Raw genomic sequence first — 14,832 nt, 5'->3', positions numbered from 1 at the left:
CCATATGAACTTACCTGGAAAAAATTATAGTAGGCGATGTGTCGATGATTAATCTGTAATTTTCCCTTTTCCTCGATTATTTATCAGTTGATTCAAATATTGATCTATTAAGTGGTTCATTTCAATTTATCATTTCTAATCACTTATACTATCTCATTCCATGTATATGTCATATTAATCTCACTTTTCACAAATTCCCCAATGTTTCACATTTCATTCGATTTAGTCCCTAAAACTAAAACAATCATATCTTTCACATTTAAGCCTCGGTTTTTAATATAATTTCAATCACATCAGTCCACATCCCTCTAATATCTATAATTATATAAATTTCACATCAATTTCCAATTCTTTTTCATTTTAGTCCCTATACTCAAAACAACCATTTAAACTTTACAATTTAGTCCCATTTTCATTTCTAAGCTTATAAGCTAACATATTAACACCAAAAGCATAAAAAAAAACATCAATGGTGACATTTCAAAAATTTAATAGTTTTACGATTTAGTACTTGGGCTAGCTAAATCAAGCTCCTAAGACCTCAAAAACATAAAATTTACGAAAAACAAGCTTTGAAATCACTTACATGCAAGGTTCAAACCTTAAGCTTCAAAAATTGGCTTCTTTATTCTCTCTTCTTATGAAAAAATGGTGGGGAAAGAAAAATGGAAGAATATATCTTTATCTTTTTTATGTTTTAACATAGTTTACTTTATTATTAACTTTATTTAACATATAATTAATTAGAAAACAAGCACCAACCGTCCAACTCAATTAAATATGGCCTAATTTCCACCTAAACCCTTGAGCAATTTCTCTTTAAGTCATTTAGCTAATAAAATTCAATAGCGATCAACTTTTACAGTTTTTATGATTTAGTCCTTATACCTTAATTACTAACTGTTCAATAAAATTATCAGACCAAAAATCAATATAACACTATGATAGACTCATAAATATTAAACAATAATATTTACTGACTCGATCATCGAAAAAAGGGGTTCCGAAACCATTGTTTTTGGCACCATTGAAAAATGGGTTGTTATAGGATTGTCATATTGGTTAATGTGTTTATCAAGTTAATTACAAGTTAAGCAATTACTAATCTATCAAGTCAGAAATTATTAGTGCAACTTCAAATATAAATTGTTTATAAACTAAATTTTAATTATGAATTAAACAAACTAAGCTGAACTTTCTTCCTATTATTTTAGACAATGTAAATGATTAAAACAATGGTAGATTGATTCGTTAATTGCTAACTAAACTAATAAACCTATACTAATTATATTGTTTGCCACTCTTAGCTAGGAATCTCCTTTTGGTCCCATCCTAGACTAAAAGATACCACCTAAGCTCTCCTCTCAATCTCATTATTCGAAATAGTTATATCAAACTATCTATGATAAACTCTCCTTTCAATCTCGTTTATCTAAATCTTCCTCAAGAGGCGTCAATTCTAGTGTATGAATCATTTTGATATAAAAGAATAACCAAAAATCGAGTATAGACATTAACTTAATCTAACAATCAATTCATCATTAACCAACAAGCAATGTCAACACAATGTAAACATTTAAATATGCACAATTTAAAGGTAAGGGTAAGAAATGCTCATTTAGATGTGGAACCAATGTCACCTAAAAGCTTAATCCATCTCCATTTACAAAAGTCTTTAACAAGAAAGAAGAAATAAAATGACAAAAAATAAAAATTTATTCTAAAAAGAAAGGAAAAACCTAATCTAAAATAAGAAGAAAAGAAAACTAATATAAAAATGGTTACCCAATGGAAAGTAAAGAAAAATGGTTACCCTCCAAAATCTACTCCCAAAAACTTATAAAGTAGTATTTATAGTCTACTAACATTAAACCTAACATTGACAATTATGCCTTTAAATGAAAAGTTATTTAAGCTTATTTTGACACAAAATTGCCCCTGCAATTTTTTTTGCTCGTCAGACTTCAATCCCGCGACACTCATGCTTTGGTGTTGCAGCACCCATGGCAGTGGGCAGTAGCTTGTCTTGGGGGCACTTGGTGTTGTGACATAGCCTTACTGGTGTTGCGACCTTGACAACAGGCTACTGGGTTCCTGTAAAACCCCACCAACCTAGAAGTTACGATCGAATATTGAGGAATTACATCAACTTGTTCAAAGCATTTGTTTTAACCAAACTTAGTCCATGTTTCGAAAGCATAAAATGTTTACAAAACTCTCATACATGTTTAGAAAAAAAAATCCGAAAACACTTATTTAAAACCCAAAATTCAAATTCATGTCGTGTGCTTTGAAAGTACAACGTTGAAAGATCATTTCTAGTACAAAAACAAACATTCATTAAAACCACATATTTATTTACAGAAAACACTTAAGTGATTACTTAATCTTCACAGCAAAATTTTTCTCGAGTTTTAATTTTGAAAATCAAAATTTCAATTTGGTAAATCATACGATTTTGTTGTCTAACGTTAAAATACCAAAAGCCGATGAACATAACATAAACCCAAAACAAAACTGAAACAAAAAACTTAGTCCAAAAATCAAAAGTCTGAAAAAAAACTTAATTAATTAAAAATAACCAAACCAACTTAAGCGTAAAACCTGTCCAAGCTCTCGCATGTCGTCCAGTCTTAAATCGGAAGTTAACCCTGAAACGTATTAAACAAATGAATGAGCTAGAAGCCCAATGTGTGACTCAGCCCACAAGCAAAATTTTATTTAACAAGCTCATGTGTAAATGTCATCACAAAATTTTACTTATAATGTACAAATATCATATCATATCATAATGTTGTATTACTAGAAACATATATCAAATCATAATGTCATATTTCTTGAACATATTTCGGATCAGAATATCATATTTTCATAAACACATATATCATACTAGAATGTCATGATAGACCGGAACAAATGCAGACACAAATCCTACCCCTATCCGCTATACACCAACTTCGTTTAACCAATCACACCAATTAGGACTACAATAGTCCATCCATCCAATCACACCGGGTCATAGTGGTATGCTACACATATAAGTGCAGCTGAGATGCCAAACAGAAATATTACAGTAGGCTGCCAAAATCAAATATATGTGGTCAAGCCACTATAATTGCAGTCAAGCTGCCATGACTGATATTGCAAATACACCTCCAGAAGATGCATAAATACTGCCAGAATCACATTTTCTCCATCACATATCATATCCTACCCCAATACTCATGCCAATACTAACAGACATCATATGCACATACGTCATACATGCTTTTCACATTAGAACATACTAACAGACTTATCAGATTACAGATCATATACGAATTTCACATTTTACACACACTTGCAATTGTAATACATACCTTATCCCTATCACGTACATTTTCAAAATATCATATTTCATATTTTAAAATCATATTTAAGCCTAATGGAACCCATGGAAGGTCTAATTACAAATTTTAGAATATAACGGGCCTAAGTGAAATTTTCTAGAAAATGGGCCCACAAGCCTATGTGGCTCGCACGGCTTGGGACAAGGTGTAACACACCTGTGTGGTCCACATAGTCTGGCACACGGTCGTGTGGCTCACACAGTTTGCCACACGGCCACGTGATGCAAAATATTTTCAAAAAATAATATTTATTTTCAAGTTTTCTCGAGTTTCTAACGTCGTTTCAAGTTAGAACCACACCCCTGATTACTGATTTGATAAACCACACCACCAGAAATCAAAAACCTACAAATATTAATTAAACTCACTTCGATTAAACATCAAAAACCTTGACCAAAAACGTATTATAACGTCAAAATTTCAATCCTTAATATGCGATTCGTGCACTTACCACTCTAAAGCAACGTCTAAATGAGCACTACCCTACTAGAGAAACTCGATCTTCCAAACCCTCGCCTAACCAACAATCATGGAAACATTTAATCATAGAATAGAATGGCTAAAACTCAAACTTAATCTTGAACAATAAACAAAATACAACTAGAAATAGCAGAAAAATAATGGTCAAAACTTACACTATTGATTAAATTAAAATCGCAACAACCTTTCCACGTAGGCCTATGACAATCAAATGGTAGCGAACAAGAAATGAACCAAGAAGAACAAAAGAAAATCACAAGAATAATCGAAGGAAAAGAAAAGAAGAAGGAAAGAGGAGAAGATGATGAGAAAAGAAATAAACGTGAAAAATAGAATGGGGATTTTGGGAAAAGTGGAAAAACATGGACGACTGGGAGGGGTAATTTTAGGGGAAATAAAATTGTTAATAATATATATTTTTTTAAAACCACCCATATCCCTACTAACTCCCACCAAATCTAACTAATTATTCTTATCAGATTTTTCCCTAGAGTTTAAAACAAAAAATAATTCCTACTTTGCATAAGCAAGGATTCAAACACAAGACTAGAAGGTAAGTTGACACCTTACCGCAAAACCAACAGGCTCATTCTGTCATCAATTGAGCGAAAATTAAACTTAAGGCAAATGTCCAAAGCTAGGGATTGAATAAAAAAATAATAAAATCACAAGGGAAGGGTTTGAACCCAAAACCTCACACACACACAAGCTCACCACCTATCCACTGAACCAAAATACTCACTTTGCATAATCTTCAGTATCTTAACTTAAAAAATAGGATGTGACCACTCTTGGTTTCACTATCTTAATTTCTTCTAACCCGATTTTTGGGATGTGACAATTCCCTCCACTTCAAGGTTTGGCTTAGAGCCGCAACCTCGAGGGCTTGGAACCACAACTCTAAGGCTCAGTGTCATGACACTTATACTCAGTGTTGTGACCTCCACAACAAGCTACTCCAGGTTGAGTTTTAGTGAATTTCAACTTCCCCAATGTGGTAGAAGGTTTTGTGTCATGACCTCAGCCACAGTAGAACTCCTTTTTGATGTTCGACCTCAATCACCTCTCTACACAAGCTCAAATCAATCATTAAACTTCCAATGACATAATTTTGTCAATTTAGGTATCAAATGTAGGAGAAACACAATAAAACTAACTTCTAACATAAAATTTAATAAGTAATGAAAAGCAACAAAAAGCTTCATAAAACACATGAGAACAAGCTTTTTTAAGTGTCAAAAGAACTTAATCTGATGTATAGAAATACGACAGATCAAAGGTCCCTATACCTTAGGGGAAAAAGATGAAAATTGCAAAGAAAATATCCTAAATGTGTAGCAACCACTAGTCTAAAATCAACCTAATGAAAAACTCTCTTTAAGCATGTTTTAAAAGTAGCTTATACTAGGAGTGTGCAAAACTCGATTCGATTCAAAAAAAATCAAAAAAAGATTCAAATTTTGAGTTAATTGAATCGATTTATTCGAATTATTCAAGCCAACTCGAATAAGTAATTTGATTTTTGAGTTAAATTTTACAATTCAAATAACTCAAATAATTTGAATAACAGATTGGTACAAATACCTTTTTGGTCCCTATCAAGTTTGAAAATGAGAAAATTGGTCTCTCTCAACAAAAATTACAAAATAATTCAAAATAGTTTTAAAAACTTCAAAATAATTTTTAAATTTCAAAATATTTATAAAAATTTTAGAATTTATATTTTTTAAAATATTATAAAAAAAATTCTAAAAATTCTAAAAAATATATATAAAGAAAGTTAAAAAATTAAAAATTTTATAGGGTAATAATTTTGGAGACCTAAATAAGTTAATTAATTATTCAAGTTTATCATACTAAAGTATTTTTTATTATTTTGCTTTGAAAAATTTTTCAAATATATATGGTTTCAAATTTATGTGTTTTAACATGGAATTAGTTATATTGTAACAAGATTTTAAATTGACATGTTTAATTTTTTTTAATTTAACTTGAACAATTTCACTCGATCCGACTCAACTCAAATTTCATTTCACTCGAATCGATTCGAAAAAATTTGAAATCGAGTTAGGATGATAAAGTAGGACTCGTCAACTCGAATAACTTGAAATTTTTTCACTCGATTCAATCGAACGCTCACCCCTAACTTATATAGTTCTAACAAGCTTAACCTAAAATGGACAAAATTGCCCCTACGTAACAATTGGTTTGGCTTGTTTTGGCTGAGAAATGCCCTTGCATCAATTACCTCATTGAGCCTCGATGTCACGAAACTTAGGCATTGGTGTCGCGACCTTGCCAACAACTTACTCCTAGGTATGTTTAGCAGATTCGATGTCGCAACTTTGGCCCCTTAGATGGCTAGGATTCCTTAACCATGGTGATTGCCCTCAATGTCACGACCTTACGATCTTAATGTCGCAACCATGAAGGTCGATGTCATGACTCCCACCATTTAATGTCCCGTCTCTGTCACCAGTTTACCTTTAATGTTTCATTGTTGAAATTTCAAGTTGCCAAGGTGACAAAAAGCTTTGTTGCCACGACACCAAGAGTCTAGTGTCGCCACCTAAAAGACAACAAGAAGATTTTTTCAGGTTTTTGCTTTAGTCACCTCTTGCACAAGCTCAAATTTAACTGTTAAGCTCCAAAAGGCAAGTTTTCCCATTTTGGTCCCAAAACATACTAAAAACGCATAAAACTAAATACTAAAGTAAAAATATAATAAATACTAAAAAAAACATGAAATAAAGCCCTAAATTGCTTAAGTACCAGCTCATTAAGTGTTAAAAAAGACTTAATTTTCCATATCAATTTATGGCAAATCACCAAGCTTGAGTGTCTCTTTTACCGACTCTTTGACCTCCTTAATGATTTCCAAAATTTTGGCTTTAGTCGAGCAATCTTAGGCTCTATGTGGCCCCTCGCAAAGGAAGTATGTTATCGACCCCCATTCTTTCTTCTTGTCCTTATCCTTGGAGGACTTCCACTTTTCGGATGGTGGCTTCTCGTTTCCTTTTCTGAATGGTCGGTCCTTCTCTCCCCCACCTTTTCCCTTGTTTTTAGGCTTGGAGGGCTCGACTTTGTCTTGCTTCTTGAACTTAAGAAATGACTCTGCAACGAACATAGCTTGAGTCTAGTCTTGGATGCCCTTTCCTTTGCAGCTCTAGCTTTACCTAAGGCTTGAGCCTATCCATAAAGCTAAACAAGGCCTCCTCGTCCCCAAGGTTGGATATTCGCAAAATAAGCTCTAAAAATTCCCAAACATACTCACGAACTTCCTCACGTTAAGTAAGTCCTTAGATCTTGACCTCACCCCGGCATTGGCATTTTTGGATAAAATTTTTTCGAAACTCCTTGTGAAATTGCTCCCACATCTCAATATCGACTTTCTTGTTTCGCTTTGAATCCTCGCTCCTACATTTCCTCCGAAGAAAAGCATGTCAAACAAATACAAAGAAGTCATGCATGCCTTAGTAGCATCGTCATCGATGTCGATAGCCTTGAAATATTGCTCAATGCCCCAAAGGAAATTATCATCCTTGGCATCCCTCTTGCGTAGGAACTCTTTGGGCTTCGTCACCTCAACTCGTTTTGGTGCCATAGCAAGCACACCTCTCCCAATAGTCATCTTGGACTTTGTGAGTTCACCGCACATCTCTTCCATTTCTTTTTGAAATGTCAACAGAATGGCCTCAAAGATTTCATTCCGTTAGACAAAGTCGTTCACGGTCTCAGACAAACTCCTTTCGCCCGCATCCATGAGCTTCTTCTTGAGTTCTTCACATTTTGTCTTGAGTGCCTCAACCTTCTCCTCGATGTCTTCCACTCGAGTGACAAACTCGGACATGGCTAAGGACATCTTATCCATGCGACTCTCCAAGGACCCTAATCCTTTGAAATAGCCGACAAACCTCACTTCTTCCCCTTGTTGACGACATTATTCTCATCATGATTGCCATGTTGGTTAACAACGTCGAAGCTCATCATCTTCGATCACCTCGAAATGATTAGGCTCTAATACCACTTGTCACGTGCTTAGAACTTAAGCTAAGCAATCGTGTAACCTTAGGCTTGAAAAGTTGATCGCAAGTATACCTAAGTAAGCTTTCGAGTAAGCACTTTGCTCGTTGAATCAAATTGTTCCTAACAAACTTGGTAAAGAGAACAAGAAAGCTTTAAAAGAATGGGAGCTCTGTTTACTCAAATGACTTATGAGCAAATGAGGGTAGGGTGTCCCTCTATTTATAGGCAAAGCCTCATGGACATCAACTGTTGAGATTGAGTTATAAGTTCCACTATGTACAATGGAGATCTACTCCTTACTAACTCTCAACTACTCATTAAATGCTATACAAGAAGGGTGATCAAGTGTGGACAAGCCAATTTACAGATATCTAAAATCTTCCAAGGCATTATAGACTCATGTAGACTAAAAACCCATATGTAGCATTATTAGGCCATTTGATGGTGCTTGTACTCGTTTGTTGGCCTATATGGATGCCAAATTCTGTTAAGACATGACAAATGCATCCTTTCTTGAACCATTCCTATGAAAAGAAATCTCAACTCTTATGAAAAGTAAAATTTGAGAATATTGTTTAACAAAACAAAAAAAACTCCAAATAAATAGGTTAAAATACCTAAGAAGTTCCTGTATTATAAAGACTTGATCAAATTAGTCACTCTATTATTAAATGAATCAATTTAATCTCTATACTAATAAAAAAATCAAATAAATCCAAATTGTAACAAAATTAACATTATCATATAAAAATTGTCTTTTAAATTATTTTTTCGATTATAGTTCAACTTCAAACAAAACTATAAAAAATTTAAAAATATTAACTCAATTAAACAATAAATCGTAGTTTTTAAAATAACAAATGTTACCTCAATTACAATTTGATCTTATCTATTTCTTTTCAACAATATAAAAACTAAATTGATCCAATAGAGACTAATTTGATCAAATCTCTGTAATAAAAAGACATCAAAAATACATTCGCCAAATAAATATAATCATTCATGTCTTTAAATTTCATATCAATCATACATTAAAACTAACAATATTGTTTTAATATAATTTATATAACATTGGATACTCAAATTAAGAAAAAATGTAAAGTTTAAAATCAATTTGAAAAAAAAAACTTACTCAAATTAAAAAAAGTCATTCAAATACCAAATTAAAAAAAAGAAAAAAACTTAGATACAAAATTGAAAAAAAAAAATTCAAGTTCATGTATTGGATGCGCAGAAAACAATTCCGCTTCTTTAATTGCCTGCTGCGTCTTACACAATACAAGAGTAAACTGTCGGTGCGTAAAGTAGCCCAACAGGTACAAGTGATCATACTTGCAGTCAAAGCTATCGATAAAATATAAAACCTATTGTTGGAAGAAGCCATATTTAAACATAAGATACAAATTATAGAACTGCTTAGACATACAAGGAAAGGAACGTTCTATAATCTGTATCATTATTCGCCAAGACTTAGCAATTTGCATGCAGATATGGAGCTCAAAACCCAAGAATTGCTTACTGCTTTGGCTCCAGTTGAACTTGCCAGAGCTTCCGCATTTAATTGCCTGCGGCTTAAAATCATGTGCTTCTTGCTGGGATCACACTTGACAGGCAACTCGACGCTATAAATTATGAAGATTGGAAATGCAGGGGAACCCAATAATCGGGCTCCCGGGTCACCTGATATGGGTTTTCTATGCAGAATGGTACCTCCTGCTGCGATTAAAACATCCTGTAGATCTCCCTTATAAAAAGGTTCAAAATCCCCCATTATATAGAACTTACACCCATCAAAAAGCTTTGGTTGCTGCAAAGATCATTGTTGTCAGTGAAAACAAAAACGATCAGAACAAAATCAGATAAACCAGTATGATCATATTAAATACACATACAAGCATCATTTTCAAGAGTTTTCCGAGAAGCCTGATCTATATCTTATATTTTAGAAATAGAGTCAAAATAATGAAGAACTGAAATAATAGTTTAGGACAGATCAAGAGCATCGTAACAGCTACATTCTAGGGTTTCAAAAATATAAAAGTTTGAAGACCAAGACCAAAAGGAACAGACCTTATTCTGGAGTCTCAGCCTTCCAAGTCGGGGACCATCCCTGATTCCATGAACATCAATAGTTATTTCATATTTCAACTCATCAACAAGTTTCATGGCTTTGATGCAAGCTTTGACCCCTACACAAACAGAAATTTAGATTACTAGATGCAATAATAATTGGCACATGCATTTATGCAAGCTATAGCACATGTTTTACAGAAGTTCAGAATACAAGATGCAGCTATAATCGGCGCATGCATTTAAGCAGTTATACTAGGCTCATAAAAATCTTAAAACACTAAAATTCAAGAATTTTTTCCGTGAAAAAAGCACTAACACTTTATATTCAGTATCCACTTCCCCTCCAAGATACCCATTAAAATTTTAAGGGTTCTTTTGCATGCTCCATTTTCATCGGTGGATGCAATGATATGGGTAATAATTGAATCCCATCTCTTCAACACTGTAACACCAGCTAATTTCTCAAATTCAGACATGATTTCCTGTAGTTCAAAGTTAGATAAATGTTAAGGATTTCTTTCTGTGAATAAAAAAAAAAAGAAGCACAAGCATAACAGTCAGTTTCACTTACCTTTTCCTCAACTGTGAGACCTGAGCAACAGAGAACCAATTTGTTGCCTGATTCACAAGTATTCCATTTCTTCTGCACACTAACTTCATCATTTATAGGAATTTCATTGTGGTGTATCAGCAACTGTCTGTAAAAGAAGCAAGAATATAATGAAATTTTTATGAGCATGAACTGGGTAAGTACATCTGGAAACTAAAATAAACTGAATGAATGTTCTGCATACCCTCTTAAATTGCGTCTTTTTCGGATTCCTTGGGACTCTGACTTTTCATTAGGCAACTTAGAGGAGGCATGGAGAGGGCATAAAATTACAAAGTTATCCTATAGATGAGATCCAAAATAAATACATGTTAAAAGAAACTGTCTTAACTTCTCAATAAAATCACATCAAGAACGGAAAGGTGCTTGATCTGTACAATACTTACGACATCCCACCGGCATTGTGAGACTAGTTTTGCACAGGGAACATGGAAACTCTTCCGACAACTTTTTTCATAACAGCCCAACGCTGCACCTTTGAGTCCACAACAGGAGCATTTTATTTTTCGACTTCTGGAGAGTTCAGCCTCAAGGTTGATTGCCTTGTCATTTTCAAAATAAACATTAGGGGCCCTGCAAAAAAATTTTCACTATAATATATTAACAATGCCAAGATTATAAAATCAAAGTCTAAATCAAAATAAAATTTGTAGAGTATAAATTCTTTTACCATTCAGTACAGTTCTTGTGTGAATGTATGACCTTGGAGCCACCATTGTAATCTAGAGGAACAGAACTGCCTTCATAGTAATGAACCATCTCTCCAGAAGCCTGCAATTTTATTTAGAAAATAAGCTTGGGCAATTTATAGAAAAGATTGGTTGTTTTAGTCATATAATAGTTGGTATGAAATGCTAAAGCTCTAACCTCAGTTTCTTCCATAGAAAGACAGAAAGCACATTGTATTTTAATTGTAATGGTCTCACATTTATGCAGTGCCACTCCATTAGCTAGAGGCAACTTCTTTACTATTGAGCTCTCTGAATTTCCAACAGTAGTCCTCCCATGAACCTTTTCACTTACTCTCTCTAGAGAAATGTTAGCATTTCCTCCCTGCTGCTGTTGGTCTTCAGGCAACCAGCTTTTCATGTCATCACTAAAATAAACTTTAATCTTTTTCTTACAACCCGAGTTTTTTTCACTTTTCAAAGTCGGAGCCAACTTTACTTCTCTAGTATGTTTACTCAATCCTTTTCTGAACTGCTCAGCAGCATTTTCATGAGCTAAGGGAACGGGAAGAGAAGACTTCTGTTGAATCATATATTCATTTGCCTGCCCACAAACGGTTAAAACTTCTTTAGGGGTATCAACTTTAACCAAACTTAGTTTTTGTTTCTTCAACTTTGAACAAGATTTATTTTGGCACTGGGCAGTGATCTTCCTGCAACGTTTTACCATCCTCAAATTCTCATTTTCATCACCACATTTCCCCATACCCACTATGGCAGCCAATGGTGTGTCTTCCTGTTTAGGAGCTTTGGCAGAAAAATGTGATGCCATTGGTTCAGTTACATGGTGATCCAAACCAGCCACCTTACAATTTTTCCTAGTCTTAGCCAAATATGAAGAACTACTACAGTCATCTTTTTGTTTTTTATTAAAATCTTCAGACCCTTTTCCCAGATTGACATGATCTCCAGAAATATGACTGCTAGTTCTGTCAGCTATATTCTTTTGGGCAGTCTTTCTCTGTTTCTTACCCAACTCCTTGGATTTACAACTCCTGATCTTATTACTACTAACACACTGGATTCTGAGAGATTCTATATTAGGCAGCATCTCCTCTGAAGCATCATGTCCTGTTATCATGCATGTGCCATTATTACAGGGCTCAGCTGTACTTGCACCCTGTGATGCAGGTTCATAGGTGTCTGCAACCTGCATTTGTTTGAAATAACAGTAAATGAGAATGACCAAACCTGATGAAATATTTCCCTGGAAAAGAAAAAAGTGCAAAATAGCTTTAGGTGGGGGGTTTAAAGGAGATTGTTTTTACCTGCATTTTATCAGGACTTGAAAGAAGTTCTGGGGAACAAGCTCCCTGTGTCCATTCAAACATTTCACTATCAAAAAGATTCAGATGATCACGGTTTCCATGCACCTCCTCCTACATGATTTTATGAAAGAAATAAGTAAAAAATTTCAGGCCATTACAAAATCATGTCTGTTTGCAGAGTTCAGTTGCCATTAAAAGGCATGAGAGCAGCGAGAGGCAGCTAAGTAAAATGTAATTGTAGCTTAAACAAAAAACTAGTATATAAATAAAAGGAAGATTCACATGCTATTGTTTAATAAAAATTGTTTGGACACTGGCTAGCAAATTTTAGGAAATGCACTTAGCTGGCAATGCCATAAGCAAGTGAACACTTACCTTAGAAAAACCTTCATCATCAGAATCCTTCATATCACTGAAAGAAGGAAGTCCAGGTGGTGTTATGTACAAACATTGATCCCCATCACTAAGCTGACTTGGCCTTTCTACATCCTCCTCCCTCAACCAGAAAAAGGGCGAAAGTATTTGCTCCCCCTTTTCTCCTAGATTGTTCTCCTTCAGAATATCTGAACTCATTTTAGATTCATCCTCGGTGACTTCAATCAATCCACCTCCATTCTTTTCAGGCAGCATGGATGTTTCTGAAAGGGGATATTGTGGCACCTGAACCCTTTTGTTGGTTGGAAAAGAAGGCTTCACAGAAATGGGATCAGAAGTTTCCGTTGATTTAGCCTCCCTTGATCCTCTTCCTTTGTTTGCTCCCTGATTATCCATTCTTTCACAACAATTGAGATCATTTTTAACTCGCTTTCCAGAATCTGTAATGAACATAAAAAAGGAGGATGACTGGAAGCACTCAAACTACATATAAGGTTAAATAGAATATCCCTGTCTACAATTATGCCTTTACGAAGAAAAAAAAAGGGTAAATCTTATTATACGTCCTTTTTTTGTTCATAAATCTTATGACATCTTGTGGAAAATGAAAGTCCGGGCATATTACCTGCTGAAGTGTCCAGAGGCGCGTCCTGAGTGACAAATATATTGAAACCTGAAGCAACTTCCATGCTTTTGTAGATGCTAACCAAGTTATCCATGTGAGGGGCTGGACGAACCTCTACAGCATAAACATTAAATAAAGAAGTTGAAAAGCGTAGCAGCCAAGAAACTGAAGCTTGATTGTTAGTTATTGTCATGTGCCACTTATTTCAACAAATTAAAGCAATGGTTGAATATAAGCAAATGACTAAAATGTAATACCAATTGAAACAACATTGTCTGATACAGTAGCAAAGAACACAAAAATGAACAACCAAGAATGAACAAAGTAATGTTGCTGGCCCCAATTGTGGTTTAGACAGATGGAAGGATTAAACTCACTAACAACGAACAGGTTAACAATTTAAAAGGACAGAAACTCAAGAATGAAGCATACCTCGACGCCGGCAGGGTACTTTACAGACGGGACAATCGGAACCCGATTTCATTGATTTCAAAATACAGACACTGAAAAGTGACAGAGAGTTTTGGGTATCAGGGATTGCAATGTAGTGGATGAAAATTAGATCCAAAAATAAATAAAAAGAAACTGTGGAAGGAATTAAAGGACTATATAACATACTTGCAGAAGACATGGTTGCAAGTGAGCGAAACGGCAGAGTTCAAAAGACTCAAGCTGCAGCATAATTTAATTTCTTTAATAAAGTAGTTAAAATTAAGAAAAGCAAATTAAAAGAAAGAGGAAAGAGGTGAAGAGAATAATACCAAATGGGGCATTTCAGCTCCCTGCCCATTTTCTCGAGGTGACTTGGATCCCCCATTTTTGGGAATGAATTGTCCTTTCTTCTTCTTGAGAGAAAAGAGAGAGAGAGAATAAGCGACGGAAGAAACTAGAAATAGGAACGGATGAAGATTGTTTTAGAAGGCGCTGAACCCAAAATCTTAAATTCGAACTTTAACCCGCCAAATTTTTCTTACCCATAGCCGTGGCCGCCCTTTTTCATTCTTTTCATTTCCTCAAATCCTACCGTATTATTTAATTTTGCCGGTCTCACAAACAATAATTGAAAATGAACCCAACCGAGTTGGTTGGAAGGTTTATAGAATCTAATAAAAGTTTTAAAATTGTGATTACTCTACTTTTATTTAATATATAATTAATTTTAATTTTTTATAATATAAAAATAAATATTTTATATTTAAAATAGTAAAAATAATAATTTTTTTAATAAAGTATTCTTTTAGAAATATTTATGAAAAAA

General features: G+C 34.2%; 1 protein-coding gene across 2 annotated transcripts; it reads right to left on the bottom strand.

Moving 5' to 3' along the window:
• Positions 1–9,058: 9,058 nt before the first annotated feature.
• On the bottom strand, positions 9,059–14,567 carry LOC107920972 (protein BREAST CANCER SUSCEPTIBILITY 1 homolog). Of its 2 annotated transcripts, XM_041086455.1 has the most exons (15): positions 14,549–14,567; positions 14,336–14,416; positions 14,193–14,246; positions 14,007–14,077; positions 13,575–13,688; positions 12,950–13,389; positions 12,575–12,685; positions 11,446–12,456; positions 11,249–11,349; positions 10,965–11,151; positions 10,763–10,860; positions 10,540–10,666; positions 10,285–10,450; positions 9,966–10,084; positions 9,059–9,702 (listed from the first exon to the last, which is right to left on the bottom strand). In XM_041086455.1, exons 2-15 carry the CDS (start codon positions 14,389–14,391, stop codon positions 9,352–9,354), a joined length of 3,006 nt encoding a protein of 1,001 aa, XP_040942389.1. In that variant the 5' UTR covers positions 14,392–14,416; positions 14,549–14,567; the 3' UTR covers positions 9,059–9,351. The 2 variants fall into 2 exon arrangements, with proteins under 2 accessions (XP_040942389.1, XP_016706298.2); XM_016850809.2 differs by lacking the exon at positions 14,549–14,567 and having other exon boundaries at positions 14,336–14,534.
• Between the last annotated feature and the right edge of the window lie 265 nt (positions 14,568–14,832).

Source organism: Gossypium hirsutum, chromosome D01 (genome assembly GCF_007990345.1).
Source record: "Gossypium hirsutum isolate 1008001.06 chromosome D01, Gossypium_hirsutum_v2.1, whole genome shotgun sequence".
Lineage (NCBI taxonomy): Eukaryota > Viridiplantae > Streptophyta > Magnoliopsida > Malvales > Malvaceae > Gossypium > Gossypium hirsutum.
This window is presented reverse-complemented; position numbering and strand designations above follow the sequence as displayed.